Source organism: Accipiter gentilis, chromosome 32, assembly GCF_929443795.1.
Source record: "Accipiter gentilis chromosome 32, bAccGen1.1, whole genome shotgun sequence".
In the NCBI taxonomy this organism is placed as follows: Eukaryota; Metazoa; Chordata; class Aves; order Accipitriformes; family Accipitridae; genus Astur; species Astur gentilis.
The window spans coordinates 13294604-13315308 of record NC_064911.1 but is presented as its reverse complement, the minus strand read 5'-3'; the positions used below and the strand labels follow the sequence as shown (position 1 = coordinate 13315308).

The following is a 20705-nucleotide window of genomic DNA, read 5'->3' as shown; positions in this document are numbered from 1 at the left end:
ATTACAATGCCCAGTTGATAAATAGAGAAATATGGTACAAATCAAAATAAATTAATCAAGTTTCTTAGTACCATAATAACACAGTAAAATAATTCTGAGCATTTAAATGAAAATCAATTTAGTAAAGTAAAATAATCTGTGATCATCACATCTGTGGTCAGGAGAATGAATGAGGTTAGGTTTCATACTAATTCATGTATTATGTCTTTACCCACTCTGGCATCCATCTGATCTCTTATCCAATTCACAACACAGCCTATCTTCCTCTCAGATGTTACTCTAGCAAAGTAATCACATTTGCTGTGACCAGTCTGGGTCTATGCATGCACTGACTGGGCAGCCAGTATGAATAGGATGACTAACCAGTTTGCTCTATCTCTCGAAATACAAAAACCATCCAAGCTGTAACTGCTTTTTCACAGGGTACACCAGTATGTGGTTCTACCCTCACCACTGGTTCTCATGAAACTTCCAGAATCTTTTAGACCATTACCACTTTGCTTGTCTGTCAGTCCATCTATCCATCAATCCAAATTTGACAGAGGGACAGAATTCCTATTCACATAAACCTTGTTTATTCAGAAAACCAGACAAAAAAATTAAGTAGGTGTGTATCTAATAACTGAGAACAGAAAACTGTAACATGATCTGATAAAATGAACTCCCTTCTTTTCTCCCCATCCCCAGAAATCAAATATGCTAAAAATAATTTTAATTTACTTGAAAGTACGCATGATTGTGTCCTATGTTTTGAAGAATGGCTGTTCTACAAGTAGATAAACCCACTGGACTATGACTGAAGGATATCCTTTGTTCCATAAACTGAACTTTAGTAGTACCAAGCTATAAAAAAAGAAGAGAAAACAAACAGACTAAATAACATAATACTAAGTACAAATAAATAATTCAGCCTAATTTTCTTTTCATTACATAATGAGCTAATATACTTGTGGAAATGCATAAATTAAAGTATTCAAATAGACAAACACAGTTTAAATGTGAGACAAGATTTACTCAATATATTGAACTTACCTAGATTTAAAGTGAACAGACACAGTCCCAGAGATATTTCTGGGCTAATTTCAAGACAAATATTTTAATCAAATTTAATTTAACAGCACAAGCTCCATGATTTTTTTTTTAATCCTAAATGTGTGATCAGGACAAGAAATTTTAATAGCAGTAGAAATGCCAATATTCTAATTTACACACATCCTGGTTTACATTCGGCAATTTCCAAGGCTTCAAAAGAAAAAGAAAAAAAGAAAAAAGCTACTGGAGGGGGGGGGGGGGAAAAAAAAAAAAAAAAAAAAAAAAAGGGAGAGAAAGCAGGCACATCAAAAGGAAGGGGAAAAGTGTTCTTGGCTCCCAAAATGGAAGTTCAAGAGCATGCAGCCAGTAGAATACAGTGAGGGGAAAAAAAAAAAAAAAAAAGAAAAAAAAAAATCTGTCTCCTTCACACTCCCTGGCATGTAACATGATAACAAATGATTAATTTAAGCTGAATTTTGTTGTTTAGAAGACTATCCAGAACATTGCTTTTCAAAGTATCAAATACCATATTCAAATGACAATACAAAATTACATAACAGCCTGCTGTTACCCTGAAGCTCTGAAACATACCTTCCCATACACAGCTTGATTTTTACCCCTGTAATACATTTCTAAAGCACTATCATACCACCTTCTCAACCACCTCTCAACCTTTGTTTGGCTAAACTATGCATGCCAGGAAGAACAATTACCACTTAATATATAAGGATCACTAAGTTGTGGTGCCAAAGGAAGTATATAGCTGAAAACAAGAAAAAAAGCAAATTGTCTTTGTCTTGCTTTCTCCATCTGCTCAAGGGTAGGAAGGCTTTACAGAGGGATCTGGACAGGCTGGATCGATGGGCCAGGGCCAACTGTATGAGGTTCATCAAGGCCAAGTGCCGGGTCCTGCACTTGGGTCACAACAACCCCAGTACAACACTACAGGCTTGGGGAAGACTGGTTGGAAAGCTGCCTGGCAGAAAAAGACCTGGGGCTGTTGGTCAAGAGCTGGCTCAATATGAGCCAGCAGTGTGCCCAGGTGGCCAAGAAGGCCAGCGACATCCTGACCTCTACCAGAACTAGTGTGGCCAGCAGAAGCAGGGAGGTGATCATCCCCCTGTACTCAGCACTGGTGAGGCCGCACCTCGAGTGCTGTGTTCAGTTTTGGGCCCCTCACTACGGGAAAGACATGGAGGGGCTGGAGCGTGTCCAGAGAAGGGCAACCAAGTTGGTGAGGGGCCTGGAGCACAAGTCTTGTGAGGAGCAGCTGAGGGAACTGGGATTGTTCAGCCTGGAGAAAAGGAGGCTGAGGGGAGACCTTATTGCTCTCTACCTGAAAGGAGGTTGTAGTGAGGTGGGGGTTGGTCTCTTCTGTCAGGCGGCTGGTGATATGATAAGAGGAAATGGCCTCAAGTTGTGCCAGGGGAGGTTTACCTTGGATATTAGGAAAAATTTCTTTACTGAAAGGGTTGTCAGGCATTGAAACAGGCTGCCCAGGGAAGTGGTGGAGTCACCATCCCTGGAGGTATTAAAAAAGCGCGTAGACAAGGCACTTCAGGACACAGGTTATTAGGCAGGGTTGACAATTGGACTCAATGATCTTAAAAGTCTTTTCCAACCTAAACAATTCTATGTTTCTATGTCTTTGGAGCAATATTCTTTTCTTAAACATTTCAAATAGAAGCCATGTGAAATTAAAATAATTTTCTGAATACAAAATAATATAAATATTTAAGAAATTACTTGTGTTAAAAAAAAACCCACACATTCTGCTTCTCTAGATCTGCTTTATGAATTGTTACCTTTGCAAAACATTTCAACTTAATTGTGTTTCCTTTACGCACACACAAGTTGAATTCTCCTTCTTCAGGAGAGTTGAACCCTGGATGCCAAACAACTTCACACTCCAGATCTCTATAGGCCTCCACAAAGCCTAAATAAATGAGCATAATTTACACGTTATAGCATACGCATGTACAATTATCAAATTACACTGTATAACTAGAAGTAACATAAGCATAATAAAACAAAATGACCTTCTATTACTGAAGACTAAGCCTACATTTCAAAGGTGTTGAACAGTATGTTGAATTAAGTAAAATTAGTTTCTGAATTCTCATGACAATTGCATAATCTGTTTATTAGTATCCTGCAGTAAAATACACTCAAATTTCACTAGTATTTTTAGCCATAATTACTCAAATAGTCAACATTTGAAAAAATAAAAGAACAGACTATCCTTGAATAATAACAATTTTGGGAAAGACCATATATATTTTCTTGCTTGCAATTGAGTCTGAATTCGTATCAGCAGAGATATCTTTTCTCAAGAATCAGAGCACACCAAGTTCCTGATCCAGCCAAATCTTGTTTGAACAGTGTAATACCAATTCAGTTAGCAGTTCTTTAATAACAGAGCTCCAACATACTCCTGCAGAACACTATCTTTCAAAGGAAAGAAGGTAAAAGCTGATGTCTCACACATTTCTAACAAATACTGATCCATAATGCAAGTGGAAACTAATCCCAGATTGAATTCCATTTGTGTCACTCAGACTGTCTACATCAACTTTTTAGCAGCTTCATCCATACAGTTCTTTTGGAAAATTTCCTATCCTGATGAGCTGTATAATATTACTGACTGCCATTAAATAGCTGCTTCCCTTCTTAAATATCAGCAATCTGTGCTTAGAAAAATGGTTACATAAGTGCTGCTGGGTGGACATAGAGACAACAAACTGGACTGAGTATGCACTTAGGTAGGGCTTATACAGGGAGTGCCACTATGGTATTAACACTCTGACCTGGTACTACTTTTGGGATACTGATATTGACCCAAATCTAAAAAATACAGTTTATAGTATCAGGTGAATGTTTGTCTTATTTAAGATTATTGACATTTAAGACACGTGCACACACACTGTACTTGCATAGTATACCTTTGGTTGGACGTATAGAAAATGCAGTTCCTCTATCTGTAATTATAGGTTTCCAAGTAAACTCAGCAGGATGGTTTCTGGAATTGTATACCCTGACAGTTGTTCTAAATTCTGTCTCTGCTAGGTAGCCAGGAATAGGATTTAAAATCACTTCCCTTGCAGACAGCTCAAGTTCAACAGACACTGCATTTGCAACTACCAGAACATGCCCAAGGTGTTGGTTGTTTATTGTGTAAGTGAAAGACCTGTAACATAAAAATACATATTTCTCAATATTTTTACATATATATTATGTTATAGTCAGAGTAAACTTTATGTGAAATATAATCATTAGCAAGAAAATACTCAACAAAACAATTGATTGTGAACACACAGTTAAGACTGAGAAGAGAAAGCAACTTGTAATTGTTTTGCATACAACTTAAATTATGTCAAAAGTGAAGATCGTCCCAAAGGATCTCCATGCCAGAAGGCTAAAAAACAGTTTGCCTATACATTTACCCATGAGCTGCATCAAAAGATCTGAGCATAGATGTGGTGATGCAACACTATGCCAGAAAGAGCACGGTATTTTCCATAAAATGTATCTTAACAAATACACGGTAAAAGCAAACTATTTTCCCTGATATACCTGTGGTTATATGGACTTTTGGCAGCTTCATTCATACAGTTTGTTGGGTTTTTTTTAAACACTATGAAACATTACTATACTAGCCAAATTTTGCAACATAAAACTGCATTAATTATTGCAGTATCACCATAAACTAGTGTACACCATTAACACTTATCATAATTACACTGACTTTAAACAAGACACATGATACTTTTTATTCTACTACTCCAAAGAAAACATGTAAATCAAGACAAATATAAGCCTTACCTTTTAAACATTCCAAGAGTGTTTGTCTCAAATACAATTGGAATATGAGTCTTTGTAAGAGGAGGCACAACCTGAGACAATGGACCCGTCTGCTGTAATTCATCAATTTCAATCTCAATTTGTATCCATATATGAACTAACAAGTTATTGATGATGTGCAGTTTTCTGGCTGTTGTAGAATACACACAAACATCACCAAAATCCATAGTAGAAGGACCTGGAATATAAAAGAAATAAAGATATTCAACATTAAAAAGTGGATGTTAACGTAAGGAAGCATAACTACTAAAACATTATGATCAAAACATTTTAGTTTCTCAAATTACAGAATTAGTCAGCTAGAACAATCCTGTAGCAGAACAGATTCACACTAAAATTTGGAAGTAAGTACCATGCAAGTTCTGTGAATATTTTCAGTAGTACAACTAAAAAGCCAGCACCAACATTTATTTCTTAATTCTGTCTGTTAGACAGCTATTAAAAAAAGGAAAAGCAATGTGCTAATTACTAAAGGCACTATTAATAATCATAAATACTTCTTTTTATTAATCAGGTATTTAAATGGCTAGAGAACCAGCAATTCACTGAAAGTTTATGCACTTAACCTGTTAAGTGCTTATATGCTCCCTGATGTGTGACCATTTGGTTTAATAACTCACGTAATTTGATGATGACAGAATTATCACACTACTTTATTTACCGCTACCACTGGTTTTTATGCTGGTCTGCAAACTTTGGTGCTTATGGCACTAATCAAACATCTTACAAAAAGTACTTAGAGTTTTGTATTAATATGTTTATCTTATTCTACCTTTTCCCAAGTGTATCAGTATACACAGCTACACTATTAGAGTTCTGGCTTCATTGAAAATAAAAAAAAAGCCCAGAAAGTACTGAAAATTTTCACTTTGCTACTAAATAATTTTACTGGAAAAAAAATGACCCTAAAACAGACCAGTTTTAGTACCAAGTGTTGTTAATAGATGAGTCTGTCACAGACTTTAGAAGGTGATATTCCCCATCACAGAGCATTCCACTGAAATTATTTTGAAGGAGGATCCTGAAGAATTTTTATGTTTTTGGGGTATCACTGTTAATTCCCAGAAACATTTTGAACACTCCCATGAATCTTCCTGATATTAATGCCGGTCCAGATACTATCCAATAACAAGGCATAAGTGTATAAGTAACCTTCATACTATGCTTTGTTGATTTCTCTGTAATAGGCTGGTTTATGAGCAGTTTTTAAAAGAAGCTCTCCTTTTATATGGTCATACCTATTTATATCTCAGTGTTTTCTGAGGAGTACAAGCTTTAGTTAAACACTACTATAGATATCAAGCTGCCACCAAATTAAGCTATTTTCTATTCAAGGTGAACAATCATGAACATAAATTGTGTTACTATAAATAAGTGCTTTTATAACAAATATATGCATTACTAACCAAATTAAAAATCTTACCAATGAATATTTGATGAAGCTGCTTGGATGTCAAAGTTAGACTACAATCTTCCTTCTCCTGGGTAGAATATGGCATAGCGCTAAGCCCACTCCAAATCTGTGATAAGCATAAGACATCTTCTCAGAGCAGAATCAAAATTCTTATGCTTTTTTATATGGTAAACACATTATGCTTACATTACTACTCAAGCATTTAACTTACTTCTTTGATTGAAGATTGAGAACCAATTGCTGCCAATTTTCGACTAGTTAATAGGCAATTCTCATCTAAAGGAAGCATTTTGAACTGTAGCTTCTCCTTGTGAAAATCTGTCATTGAAATCTTTGGTGACACAAGCCCTTCAGCTGGTTTAAGGCCTATGCTCACAGAATTATTATAAATATAAAATTGCCTATAGGGGAGGGGAAAAAAAAAAGAATATGGAAATCTAGAATTTTGAGCATTTCATGTTTACACATTAAATTAAGACTTTTAAACATAAATAATATTTTAAGTAGGAAAATTTCATTATTAAAAAAACCTCAAGTACAGAAAATGCCTTGAAAAGTCTTTTATTGTATTGTTTAGGCAAGGATTAATATCTGTTGCACATTTTGTGGCAACTGCTTAGCTAAATAGGTTGCAAGCACTATGGCTACCAAAATATAAATATTATATCATGTCTAAAATTCCTCTTAAAGAACAATGACGTTCTAGAGTCAAGCACTTAAGAGTTAACAAATGCCAAGATTACAAAGGATCCTTTAATTGTATATGTCTGAACTGGACCACTTACAGCCTAATTTTCAGAGCAATTAACTTTTCTTGGTCAAAGTTCAACTCCAACCAATCAATTTCACCTGCAACCAAGAGATTTAAAACTTCCAGAGATCTTACACAGATGTTTTGTAGCAAGTATTCAGAAAATTATTACTATGTTTGATAGTAACAGTGACATTCATCTGATAACTGTGAAATTTTCATTTCTGTTCTTGCTCCTCACGCAATACACCTTGAATATGTGTGTTATGGTCGTATAAACAACAGTTCATCCACTACACAACACCAGTTCCTTTCAAGAAAGCCATGCATCATACGCATGCATAAAAATAAAGTAAATCCAGCTCTGAAGGCCTTGTCTGAATCACGTTGTATATTAGCAGAGCAAGGTAAATTGTGATTACAAGAATAATCCACTGGCCTTATTAATTTTTAAATAATGGGCCTTGCAAACTTAACACTTAAGGTATTACTCCTCTTGCTTTAGAGGCTTTATGGGGCGGGGGGGAGGGTTGTTTGTTTAAAAAACAAAACAAAACAAAACTTTTAAAAGTAGCAGAGCTGTCAGTTGTTCTTTTCCATTATTTTGCTCCACAATATACCAACCAAATACACAAATTCATGAAGTAAGAATTTACTATAAGATAAGGCTAGAAGACCAATATAATCTTTTAACCTTCTCTGTTTCATTCCACAAATTATATCAAAATTTACATACTGAATCTATCACTTTGGGTGAGCTAGACATGCTAGTTGGAAATACATCCAATTTATCACATAAAAAGAAAAGACAATCCAACAGAATCAATGTTATGGTTTTCCTATTAACCTTAACCAAATTTTCTTAAGACTTGGCATCTTAAGTTCATTTTAATTTCAAGTTCCATGCCTCTTTCCCTATGTTTTACCCAGGAAGGGATCTCTACGTGTCTAAATGAAGATTTGAACAAAACAGGTTTTGAATGCATTATAAATGACGGCCCCAAGACCGTAAGCATTTCAGCATGGAACCAATTTAGGTGCATGACTAGTATCACAAAGTTAATTCTGCACATATATACACATATTTTTCATATAAGCCTTTATGCTGAATATTTGTCCTTTAAACAAAGTCTTACCTAGCAGCATCTTTCTGTAAACGGCGCTGTCTTAAACTAGAAATGAAGTCTGCGTAGTATTCCTTATGTGCTTCTTTTGACAATCGTTCACAGTCAGTATAAGAAAACTCCGGATCTATATAATTATATCTTTCAGTCTTTGTGAAAATAGTCCTAAACATTTAAAGAGAATTGTAGTTTTGCTACATGCATAAAATGGTTCTGCGTCTTGTTAGAATGAAAACACATTGATTTTTCTATATACATATTTCATTGCAAATATTCTTTTTATCACAGCTGATTATTAATATTTGACCTTGTAAAGGCAACCATAAAAATGAAATATTGAAATTGTAATAGCTACATTTGAAGTTTCATGTAAGAAAAGCAACTCAAGAAGTTTATGTGCATGAGGCTCAAGGTTAAGTAGAATGCAATGAATTTTAAAGAACTTTCAGTCTATTAAAAAAAAACAACCAACAGTAAACTATCATATGAGTAACCAATCTTGATCTACTATACAGTATATACAAATGTGTGGTTTTAAATATTATATTGACATAATTTTTACCTGTACTTTTTATTCCGTTCACTAGGCCTAATGCTGGCTGCACGATCGTTAGGAAAAGCTGTAAGTGCATCACCCTTACAATTCCTGTTTATCCGATGAGTATGAATTTGTGTTTGGGTGGATTTAAGTATTGCCACAGGTGCCATATCAGTGTACCGTCCTATGCCATCAGCTACAAACTGTCCAGTTGCATTGGAAATCATTGGTGTTATACCTTCAAATTCAAATAAAACATGTTACATACACTTACACTAATACTTTCTAAACAAAATCCAAAGTATTAGAAAAATATTTCTTAATTTATACTGGTCCACCCAGCAGCACAACAATGAGGCACCCATCCCATCATGTTTTTCTCAAACAAGAGGGAAGGCGACCATACTAACAGTCAACTGCCTTCCCTGGCCTAGATCACAGACTAACAAATACTAGAGCCCAGACCACTACTACTATGTCCAGCTGTGACATTTTGTCTTGCACATGCACATGACCAAACACTCAGAGCTGCCTCTGTCACAACACTGTCTGCAGTGTCCTAAAGCTTGTCTTAAGGGCTGCAAACACAGGCATGATTTTCAACAAAGAACTCCCAAGCTAGCACAACTAAAGAGAGCTCAGATCTTTTTCACTCTAGTTTTAGAAAAGCACATATACATTAAAGAGAAAAATTATGACAGAAACTAGGCCATGTGTTTTCTCACCTCTCCTTACATTAAGTACATGTTTAAAATAGCACTACAAATAAGTAAATCCATTCCTCAACTGCCCCTTCCTCCCTCACCTGCACAAAAACTGATACATTATACTACACATATTGGTTTTACCCACATTAACCTTACTTTACTCTAAAATGGCTTAAAAAAAAAAAAAAAAAGAAAGAAAAAACACCAAACTATTTTCCATCCTCCAAACTATAGGAGCGATTACAACTTCTACTGCCCAGGGAGGCACAGTGTGCAAGAAGCTTCATTCCAGTCTCTTCCCCCTCCACCGAATGCAGAGACAAGTACACATACTTATCCACAGAGACTGGGAGAAGAGAACAGGAAGATATAGAGACCATCTACATAAGATCTGAAAAAGATCACTTTCCCTCCACACTTCAATAAAGCTTAAAAGCAAAACACAGATATCAGTAGCCTATAGAGCACAATTACCCCTCACAACCTCTTTATAAAAACCTGCAAATAGGAGCAGAATGGGGACATTAATAGAGCAAATGTCAGACAAGAGCATTTAGAAAAGCTGACAAAACTTGAATACTACATTAAATCTTTGATCCACAGAAACATATTTTAATTGTATTTCTGAAGCAGGAAAACTGCAGGAGTTCTAGATTGCAACAATAAAACCCAGAGCTTGCAAAACTTTAGTTTCTCATCAATTCTTGATTGCCATGGACTTGAAATACCCTCCTGAAAGTAGCAGGAACGTCCAGTGGCTTATCAACCATTCTGATACTTGTAGAAAGAACATTTTATCCCGACTTTCCAATGACTTTCTCTTTTTACTTCCCTACAATGCACTCTGAGAAATATGGGTATTGCCTTCCTGTTTTTCATTAGTGAGCCCATCTTCAAGTGGGCAGCAGTCAGTTAAGGAATATTCAAGCTCCCCTCCTTACCTACACACGGAAACCAGATGCACCACTGTACAGTACAGCCCCGTTGCACTCACACTACCTGCAGGTGCTATGGCATATTGAATACTAGAAAAAGCCACGTTTCCCATGTCTGGTTTTAAAATCCAGTGACAGGCTTAGTCAAATCTACTGTAAAGTGGTTAGGAACATGAGGAACAAATTAGGGACTAATTATTACATATCCTGAAAGATTCTTTATGCTAGCATAGGCTTCATAGGATGGGAAGAGTCAATGGGCATGGGACAGGTAGCAGGCTGTATTGACGGGCAAATTCACCTGGGACTAGTAACTTTCAATCAATAAAGAATACCCTGTTATCTTTCCTAACTTCTTTCTGTGCTTTACCCGTCTCTCTACTTTTTTACAACTGAAACATATTAGCTGTGTAATGGCATCGCTGCCAAAAACTGAAGCCTTTATTTTCTGATTTATAAAAGTTAAATAATCATATGATGAAAATTTATGCTTTAATCGTTCAGTTTGGGTTAAAATATTGGGGGGGGGGGGGGGGTGCTACCATTATTTTAGCTTTTGTTTTATACTCTCATGAGTATATGTCATACAATTGAGCATTCCTTCTAGTCCCAAAGAGATATTTTTTAAAAACAAACCAAAAATAGTAAAAAAAAAAAAATCTCATCTATAATGTTAAAAAAATGTACTTTTAAAACATTTTATCACTTGTCACTTATCTTTTTGGCATCTTACCAGGATTAATTTTGAATAGAATGTTTTTTCGCTTAGATTTGCACACACCAATAAAGCTCAAATACATGCGGTGAAAGGATTTTGTCTTCGAAACCTGTAAATTATTTTTCTCTAGTCCTGTACCAATGATATCAACAACTTGCTTCACTTTAAATGTTCCTATTTGATGGGGAGAAAATGAAAATATCACATCCTGGAAAAGAAAAGTCATTATGAGATATATGAGGCAGAAAAGCAAAGAGAAAAGTTTTGTGTAATTCTGTTTAATTGAGTCACTTCTCTCCACACTTACTTCTAAGATAGGTGTTCAAAACTGGGCTTTTAGAGTATGCCAACTGCCACACATAAATTAGCAATATAAGGAAATAGAAAGAAAACTGCTACACATCAGAACAAGTCTCACTTGCTCATTTCTGGGACAACTTGTTCTCTCTTGTGCCCTGAGTTCCAGGTTATGGAATTATGGATGCTTCCATATTTGACTTAAGTTTGGCAAAGTTTCTTCCATTAAAATAAATGTTGTCTTACTCGAGTATTTGTGATTTACTGCAAAAAAAAAAAAATCAAAAGGATCCTGCAAAGGTTTGATTATGAACCAATGCTTCTCAAGTCAGTAAGATACAAAAAACTTTGAAGCCAGGAAAAACCTGGTTAAAGTTTCTTTAGTATTACAATTGTTTTTTTGAAATTTAAAATAACACTTGCTGCTTCCTGGAATACAGGAAAGAGGATTCAAAGACTCTACATAAGGAAAAAAAATTATATATTTGGCTGATATTAAACATCATGGCTACTGAAATGAAATTGTTCTGTTTTACATTCAAGAAATTCCACCACTGTCCACTGTAAAGTAATCTGCATTTCTACATAATCTAAGGGAAAGAGTTAGTTACCTTTGCAGATCTTTTTTTAATTTTTCCTTTTTGAGGAAAAATATTAAAGTGAGCAGTCTTGCGGAAGCTGAATGTTACTGGAAGGGACTCAGATTCATTTCTGAGTGTGCATAGAACTTGTGTTTGTTCACCCAAAAAACAGTCCATAAACTCAATAACTGGTCCTGGATTAAAAGTTAACATGACAGGAAGCCCAGAACCTGTCAAGGCTAACTCCACGTGATGAGGATGATTCACTATATTAGACAAACACAAAAAAGAAACAAACAAAAAAACCCTCACACACCTATTGGCTTACAAACAGAAAAGTCATACTGTATTATATGGTTCCAAAAACCAAGTAATACCATAATACAAAATGATTTATAATGCAATTTTCTATAAACTTAACATAGACATGCTTACTTATAGTGGCTGTTAGATAACATATTCCCTCATTAAGGAAGTTGAGGGTGATCAAATAGTCACCTGAAAATGCACAAAACTGGTATTACCAAAGTGCTGGTGACTTGCAACTGGCTGGAGTCTTTTTTATATTCTCCAAATATTTACATTTATAATTAGGTCCTAGGTATTCACTACCAGCAGGTGTACTCATGACATGCATTATTCCCTCCTCCTTTCTACTCACTGTTCGAAGAGTTTTTGGTGCTAAAGCATTAAAGATGTAAGTTACAATAATTTATCTGTATTGATATAAATAAAATAAACACAGGTTTCCCATAAAACTATGATGAAGAAATTAAAAAAAAATCAAAAAAAAAAATCAAGATACATAGTTTTATCATCCATATATACATTTCTGATGGTGACTATACATTTCTGATAACGTACCTGTGAATGCTGTGCCATCATTGAGGGCCTGCAGATAGCCATCTTTATTCCCAACAGCTTCAAATCTCAGAAACAGTACGTAATCTTGTTTCAGTGATGAGTCATTTACTCCAAAGTCCCTTTTAAATCTTCTGTAAGAGTCACAATCTCTAATTACAAGATGGGGAAAAAAAAAAAAAACAACAAAACAAAAACACCTCAACCCACCAAAAAAAAAAAAAAATAAAAAAAAAATCAAGGCTTGTTTTTCATCATCCAGTCTGGCTTCTTTGCTGTTGGTTACAGCTTGAACAAATTATCATTATACTTCCTTTCAGAAAATAGAACTGTAACAAGTTTAAGCTCAACAATATCTGTATGCTTATATACTAGTCATTTGATATCTTTTCCAGCCTACAAGTTTTCTAAACTAATATTACATGCATAATAATCACTTCTAATTAGAGTTTAAGTAAGGGAAAGGGCAAGAGCACATTTTCTTTTTCTTTTCCTTACGTGAAGAAGAAATGTTCCTTTGTCCTTACCTTTTTTTCAATGGAATGAAAGCTTTCCCTAATGTTTCAGTCTTTTGGTGATGAAATATATATATTGCCATAATGCTGCACTTATACTATATCTTTATGAAATAAATCTGCAGTCATTAAAAAGGCACTTAATTTGACACTGTAGGACTCTCTCAACAATCTTTAGAGATTCAACATGTTTAATGGGAGCTACAATTAGTTCCCTTGGCAAAATCTAATCTAATAAAATTCCTATTCTCACAAAAAAAAGCTTAACCAATTCTTGGTTCACATACATCCTTATTATATTATAAAACATCTCCTAGATAATCACTTCAGACTTTGTTTTCTTATTTGTGGTATCATGCCAAGCAATTTCTTTTAACACACAAATACATAAACAGTCATTCAGAAAAAAATTTGCAGGCACTTTAACTTCAAATTATTTTCTCTAACATAGCTCTTTACAAAAGAGTTTAGACGAATCAACTTGTGTGCATGTGTCTAATTTCGACCACTCACTTTGGACTAAAGCACAATGTAACCAATAATTTCTCATAAGGTTGCAAGGTTCCTTGGTTGGGAATGCACAAGATCAAGGTGGAAACATCTACATCTCTTGTTCTATTTTTGAGGCTTAAGTCTTGTAAAACAGCATCTGCACTCCTCTGAAGATCTGTCCCCTAAAAAATAATCAAAATATTAAATAGTTCAGCCTGTTCTGCTTCCATTTTTGTGTTTGGTGGTTTGTTTGGGTTGTTTTTTCCCTATACATACATTTTGATATCTTTCACAAAAAAGTAGAAAGATATAATGTAAGTAATAGCACTAAGATAGTTACATATCACATGGCTAATTTATCAGTTTTTAAACATCAATTTCATGGCAATATTCTGAATTCCCTTTTCTAAGGATGATGCTCATTCAGATGATTTCGCTGTCCGAGAAAAAAAAAAGTGAAACTACAGATGCTTAACATCATAGAATACCAAAATATATTTTGAAAATTCCTACTAAATTATAAGAAATCTAGTAGGATTTCAAGCAAATCCACTCAAAAAAAACAACAAACAAAAGAAAAAAGAAAAAAAACACACCCAGGGGATGTACTTAACATTTTTAAGGTTAAGATGTCACATAGTGAAACAGAAATATCTGAAAAACTTAATTCCAAGGTTAAATTATAGTAAAAAATGTATTGGTTGGACAGAAGTTTCAGAAAGCCTATTGATCAGGAAATAGCATGACATAGTACTAGAAGATGAATGTTGAGTAACAAAAAAAAATGCTAAAGCAGAAATGAAAACAAGTTTTTAACTAAAATAAAAATTAGAATAGTTTCTTACCATCTCTCCTCCAATGGCATTGTCTTCCAGTACTGCTACCCAGTCCGTACACTCAGGACTTTCATTGTATAAAGATATTTGTTCAGTCTTTGAAGACCCGAAGTAAACTGGTCCAAAGTTAATGCATTCCAATACATTTCCACAAGACACTCCTAGAACTTTAATAACTTGTTCAACCACAACAGCTTTGATCCATACTTCAGTGCAGCCATGACCTTCCAACTCCACTCTATCAGTAAGAGTAGCAAGCAGAAATAGGTAATGTAGAAAAGTGTTAGAAATAATTAGTTTTGTTTATATTAGAACCTATGCAAAACTGAATCAAATCAGAACATTTAAATCACTGGCTTTCCATAGATAAACTAAGCAGAGAGGGGGCGGGGGTGGTTAGGGAAGAGTGTACTTGACAATGTGATACCTAACAAGAATATTACCAATCAGGAAGAATCACACAATACATGGTGAAGTTTTGGAGAGATTTTGAGTTTTTCCCCTTTTTCTTTTTTTAGTGTTTGAAACAATAGGAATGACATCTCAAAAGAATCAGAAGTCCACAGATGATACACTGCTCTTATTTCTGAGAATCTTTGTATCTAGGTACCAATTTCAGCGTATATTTAGTAATTTTGTCTTAGGCAACTGGAGCTAGAAGTTTATCTGAATAAGCGTTGAAGAACTGCTGCTGTTCCTGCCTGAATGCTTAGTTTTGATGATACCACAAAACACCAAAGGACTATATAGACATTGTACAAATCTTCGTTATTAGAATTCTACTGGAACAAAGCATATTTCTTCTTGTTGCACAAAAATAAAATTTAGCAATACAAGTTATTGTTCTAATAGCATCAACTAGCCTCTGAGCTAAAAAAAAAAAAAAAAAGAAAAAAATCTTTGTTTTGAATAGTCACATATACAACTACACAAGGGATCTAGGAGAGGATCTCAAACTCTCTAAATATCATCTTTCAACTTCTTAACCGTGATTAGGAGATTCTCTAAGACAGAAAAGAAATATCAAAAAAAAAAGAGTAGACTCCTCTGAAAAGCATTTTGCTTGCGCATAGAAGAAAAATGCTTAGAGGACAAGGCAAATGGAAATAACCAGGGTGTTTTCATCAAAACTGTACTATTTCTCCAAGTCAAAATCCTGTCAAATACCCATTGTAAGACTTTCAGTATTCAGTTTGTTTAAATACATATACACACACATGTATACACATATATTTAGATATTCATGCAAGGCTTGACAAGGAAACTTAAGATTTCATTTAGTCTAAAGGATATAGCAATGACTAAGAAATGCCAAATTCACTGACAGAATTATGTAGAATTTAAGGCAGGAAATGGGTGAAGGATGAAATCCGAGCTCTGTGTAGTTATGTTCTTTCAGTTTAATAGATAAACTATCTACGAGACTGCAGGAGACAGTAGCCATTTGACCAAGATGGGGTGAAGAAAACAGTGGTGGTAGCCTGGACAGCAAAGGAAAGGCAGAAAGCATGACACTTTCCAACCAAAAGGTTGAAACTCAGTAACCAAAGAAAATATCATATGAAGGAGGATGTAACTGTGTGGCAAAATACAGATACTGTCTTCCCAGGCACTCTTAATAGAATTTTTCCCCTTTCCTTTCATTTCCTTTTCCAACAGGCTACAAAAAGCAAGAACGGCAAGAACTGAACTAAATAAGTCATATATCTTAATAAAAACAAAACAGGAAACATCCCCACCCTCTCAAAAATACCCAGCCACAAATTATTCACTATTATAAGAAAACAGGATTGAGAAGGACTTTCTGGATTGGTATCCACTTGCAAATTCTGGCACCTCCCAAAAAGTCTATATTCACCATTTGTAGAGTAGGCATTTAAAAATAGTCTATTCTTAAAAGAGTTAGTGGTTGCAAATACATCCCCTCCATTTAAAATAAGATACACCAAAGGACATCATGTTTCTAAGACTTCTGAAACACAGAGCTGAAAGAAAAATAGCAAAGTTACAGAAGCTAAAAAGAGTAAGGAACACAGGATGTATAGAAAGGTGAAGATAGAAAAGCTCTTGGTTAGTCGTAAACTGAGAGATGTGCAAACATCCATATCATTACAATTTATGAGAGTTCTTTAATAACACAGCTAGGTATGCAATTTATGCATCATTGTTCTGTGGAGATAACATAATCATCAAATTGATTAAATAAAAATAAATGTGGAAGACAGCAACTGTTTTAACTTTTTTAAACAAACATGTACAATAAAGACTAGAATTAATAACAGACAAAAACATAACTTATAGAGCTGGATTTCTTCAGTCATACACTCACTTTATCACTTCTTTGATGATTCTGGGTACATCTGTGCAGATATCCACTTTAACCATCTTTATAGATTTCGGCTCTACCACTCCGCTAGTAGGTTCTATGTTAAGCAGGACAGCCCCATCATATGATATTTTAAATGCACCTAAAAGAAACAGAATAATACACAGCATGTTACACAACATAAAGTTGTAGATTTACATTCTTCTATAACACATTTGGGATTACAAAACACATAATGCAGATATTCACAAGCAGTACATTTTCTTATGGAAACAGGAAACATGGAGTTAATCTTTTCCAAAACTCTCTCTAACACAGAGTAGATCATTATTTCCAAGGTTTCTTTAAATATTACACCCACATGTACAATGCCACTTCACAAGTTGTGATTGTAACAGAAAAGGTACTCGCATTCCAAACAAAAGTGACTATATTATAAAGCAGCTGTAGGTAACATTTTGTAAGTTACATGCTATTTTATACACAGCTCCAGGCAGCTACCAAAGCCAGAAAGTTAACAGCATATTGCAGGTAACAATAGTTTTCATGATTTGGTATGTACACAACACAACTTATTGCAGGAGAGGACAGTGAATATTTCTAGGTTATAAAAATATTTTTTAAAATGTGACAAGATTATTAAATGTGTATTTAACCAGCAGCACTAATTATCTGTCATATCATAGATAGCAAGAAACTGTTTCAAATGGTGTAGGAAAAATGCACTGTTTGACCTCAGACAATAATCTCTGATATGAGATCAGAAGCAGGAACAAAGGACCCATTTTGTGCATGGGATAACACATGAAATGCAATCCTTGAGTCACAGGCCAGCATACAGAACTTCCTGCTGATAGTCTACATACTGCCTGTTAGTGCAACCTGCTGTATTACAATTTACAGAGCCTACAAAAACACAGATTCAGCAGCTCTTCCTTTGTCTGCCCTCAATACATTCTTTACTAACCACCGATTTCATTCTAATTTTGGCTCTGTCCAATCCTGCAAAACTCCATCATGCAGCCTGCATGTGATACAACAGATTTTATAACTAGAAACAGTTCCTGTACAACATGAGAAATTTTACATCATGCAAATTAGTTGTAGATGCATATGTACTGTAGGTTATCTCATTTTCTTTATCTAATCATAATTCCTCAAAGTAAGAAGTTAGTATGTATGTGTAAGAGTTGATTATATAAACTACATACTACACCTAATTTAAGTTGAGCTGGCTAGAAAAAAAAATGCCTTTGTTTTTTGGAAAAGAAATTAAAAATAAATTTCTGTTCTAAATAGACAGCCATTTGATTTTTTAACTTATTTTTTTAATATATATATATTGCAACCCATTTCTATGTTTCTACAATAACGTATTTTTCTCTTGGTACAATATTTCTTGTGGAAATCTATGAAGCAAATGTTCACAAAACCTTGGCCTAATGCAAATACAGATACTTTGTGATATAATAAACAGCTGTACAAGTGAAAAACAAAACCAGTTCACTGCCTCAAATTTGTTGTTTGAAACTCAGCATAGTTGCCACCATACTTCCAGAGAAAGGTGTCTGCAGCTTTGTCCAGTGGAAAAGGCAGTCAAATAGGTTACTTGGATCACATAAACATTCTTGCACTCCATTCTCCATGTTTCTTGCACTCCTTGGAAGGGTCCCTCACAGAAGTTGAAGGATGTGCATGTTTTGAAAGCTGTATGATTTCAAAAGCTATAGCAGCAATATCAGACCTCTCATTATCTTCTGGTAACAAATACGGTTCAATTCCCATCCTAGAGGACTTTAGCTCTGAAAGCACAGGGAGCTTGTAATTTATTTCCTAGACAGCTATTGGGATCACAGAATCACAAAGACAACAAAGCAAGACCAGATGTGATTTGCTACTATTTATGTTGAGCATAGTAAGCCAATGAGAAACTGTTACTTTTACATCTTTCAGGTGGGACTCATAAGTAGCAAACTCCTAAAATTTGACAAAGTTCTAAATTCATTTTTCTTCCCTAAGTGGAAATATAATACTGCCTACAGAAGCAATGGGCCATTTATAACAACTTTAGCTACAACACTCATAATATGCATAACCCAGAACTTCAGTTAATTTCTACTTGGCCACTGAAGGGTTAAATTGCATAAAATTACATTTGCCAAGGAAACAAAATATTTTTATAATTTAATCTATACTAAATATTTACCTGAAGATGATCCATGGTTAGCAATATTAATCTCTTTACTAATTATTTTACTGTTTGCAATCACTGTGCCAAAATTAATGTCTGACTCAATTTCCAGATAACAGCACGGAATTAATCTGCAGAGAAAAGACATGGTTATATTTTCCCAAAACTTGAAAATACCTTTGCATTTTTAAAGAAATTTGATTAAGCACTCCAGTGGAAGAGAATTCTCCTTTTCTCCTTGTTCTCCTACAATGTTTATGCAACTCACTTCAGCAGCATAGCATACACAGGGAAGGTGTAAAAGAGATCTAGCTATCTATCAAGCTGTTTGCTTCAATGGCTATCTAGTGTAACATTAAAACAACATACCTTTAAACAATTAGTCAAAATGGAATGTATAAATTTCTGTTTAATTTCAAATACTTTATTGTACTACAAAGAACTTTAAATAAAACTATCTTGAGTTAGTTGCATCACAAAATAAGACCAAAGTTAAACATTCACAATATTTCATTATTCAGCTGCCTGAACTAAAAGCAGAGGGAAAACATGCATGCCAGGTTCAATTTACAGTCTTCACGTTTAATAGATACTTTATGTGGTTTCAACAAAACTTACTATAACAGACAGAAGTAGATAATGACGCAAGTTATTTGTATTATTTAAGAGCCTCAACCAGCATGATGACATCACTGTGCTGGGTACTGCTTAGCTATAATGAAAAGATCATACTCGCTTCAGGAAACTTGTATTTTAAAGGCTCCAGTTTCTAATACAATCACACCTCCGATCTCACATAAAACTGTGTTTGATATGAATTGGAATTTTACATCAGCACAGCAGTCTATCTCCTCTTAACCACAAACAGGAACACGCAGGAACAATTGAATCGCATGATCTGCATTACATGCAGTAAGGAAGACTAAATGGAGCAGGAAGATAAATCTCCTTGGCTGAGCTAGCTAGACCCTGCCCATATAATCCATTGCAAAAGGGAGGTGGGGAGCAGGAGGGAAAGGAAGGGAGACAGGGGAAAACAAAAAAACAAATTAATCAGGAAATGCAACAAAAGAAATTGTTCTTGGGAATGTTAATACACTTTTTAATTCTCTTTAATAATTTATTGTAATGCAATATTGGAAGCAGAAAAAAAAAAACACAACAAAACAACTAAAAAAACCAACCAAACAAACAAACAAAATACCAGGAAACTACTATCAAGATTAGAGTACACTTGAGAAGACTGTAAAAACTTCACGTGTTCCAAGTATTCAGACATTCTTCCAAGAAGCTTTGTTAGAAAAATGAAACACAAGGATGCAGAAAAAAAAAACAACCCAAAACACCAAAACAATTAAAAAACCCAAACAAACAACAAAAAAAATACCAGGAAACTGCTATCAAAATTAGAGTACACTTGAAAAGACTGTAAAAACTTCACACGTTCCAAGTATTCAGACATTCTTCCAAGAAGCTTTGTTAGAAAAATGAAACACAAGTATCTCTCCTCTCAAGATCCATACATA

The 20705-nt window shown here is 34.7% G+C and overlaps 1 protein-coding gene across 1 annotated transcript in view; it reads right to left on the bottom strand.

The window, feature by feature from the left end:
• CFAP47 (cilia and flagella associated protein 47) overlaps window positions 1-20705 on the bottom strand; it is a 347638-nt gene that overhangs the window by 309394 nt on the left and 17539 nt on the right. Inside the window, 15 exon segments of the mRNA XM_049834739.1 lie at window positions 721-843; window positions 2838-2968; window positions 3975-4219; window positions 4855-5071; window positions 6317-6413; window positions 6519-6708; window positions 8195-8347; window positions 8745-8958; window positions 11096-11288; window positions 11989-12224; window positions 12823-12953; window positions 13848-14008; window positions 14672-14900; window positions 16992-17130; window positions 19195-19320. Of these exon segments, the coding sequence (XP_049690696.1) occupies window positions 721-843; window positions 2838-2968; window positions 3975-4219; window positions 4855-5071; window positions 6317-6413; window positions 6519-6708; window positions 8195-8347; window positions 8745-8958; window positions 11096-11288; window positions 11989-12224; window positions 12823-12953; window positions 13848-14008; window positions 14672-14900; window positions 16992-17130; window positions 19195-19320 (2585 nt within the window).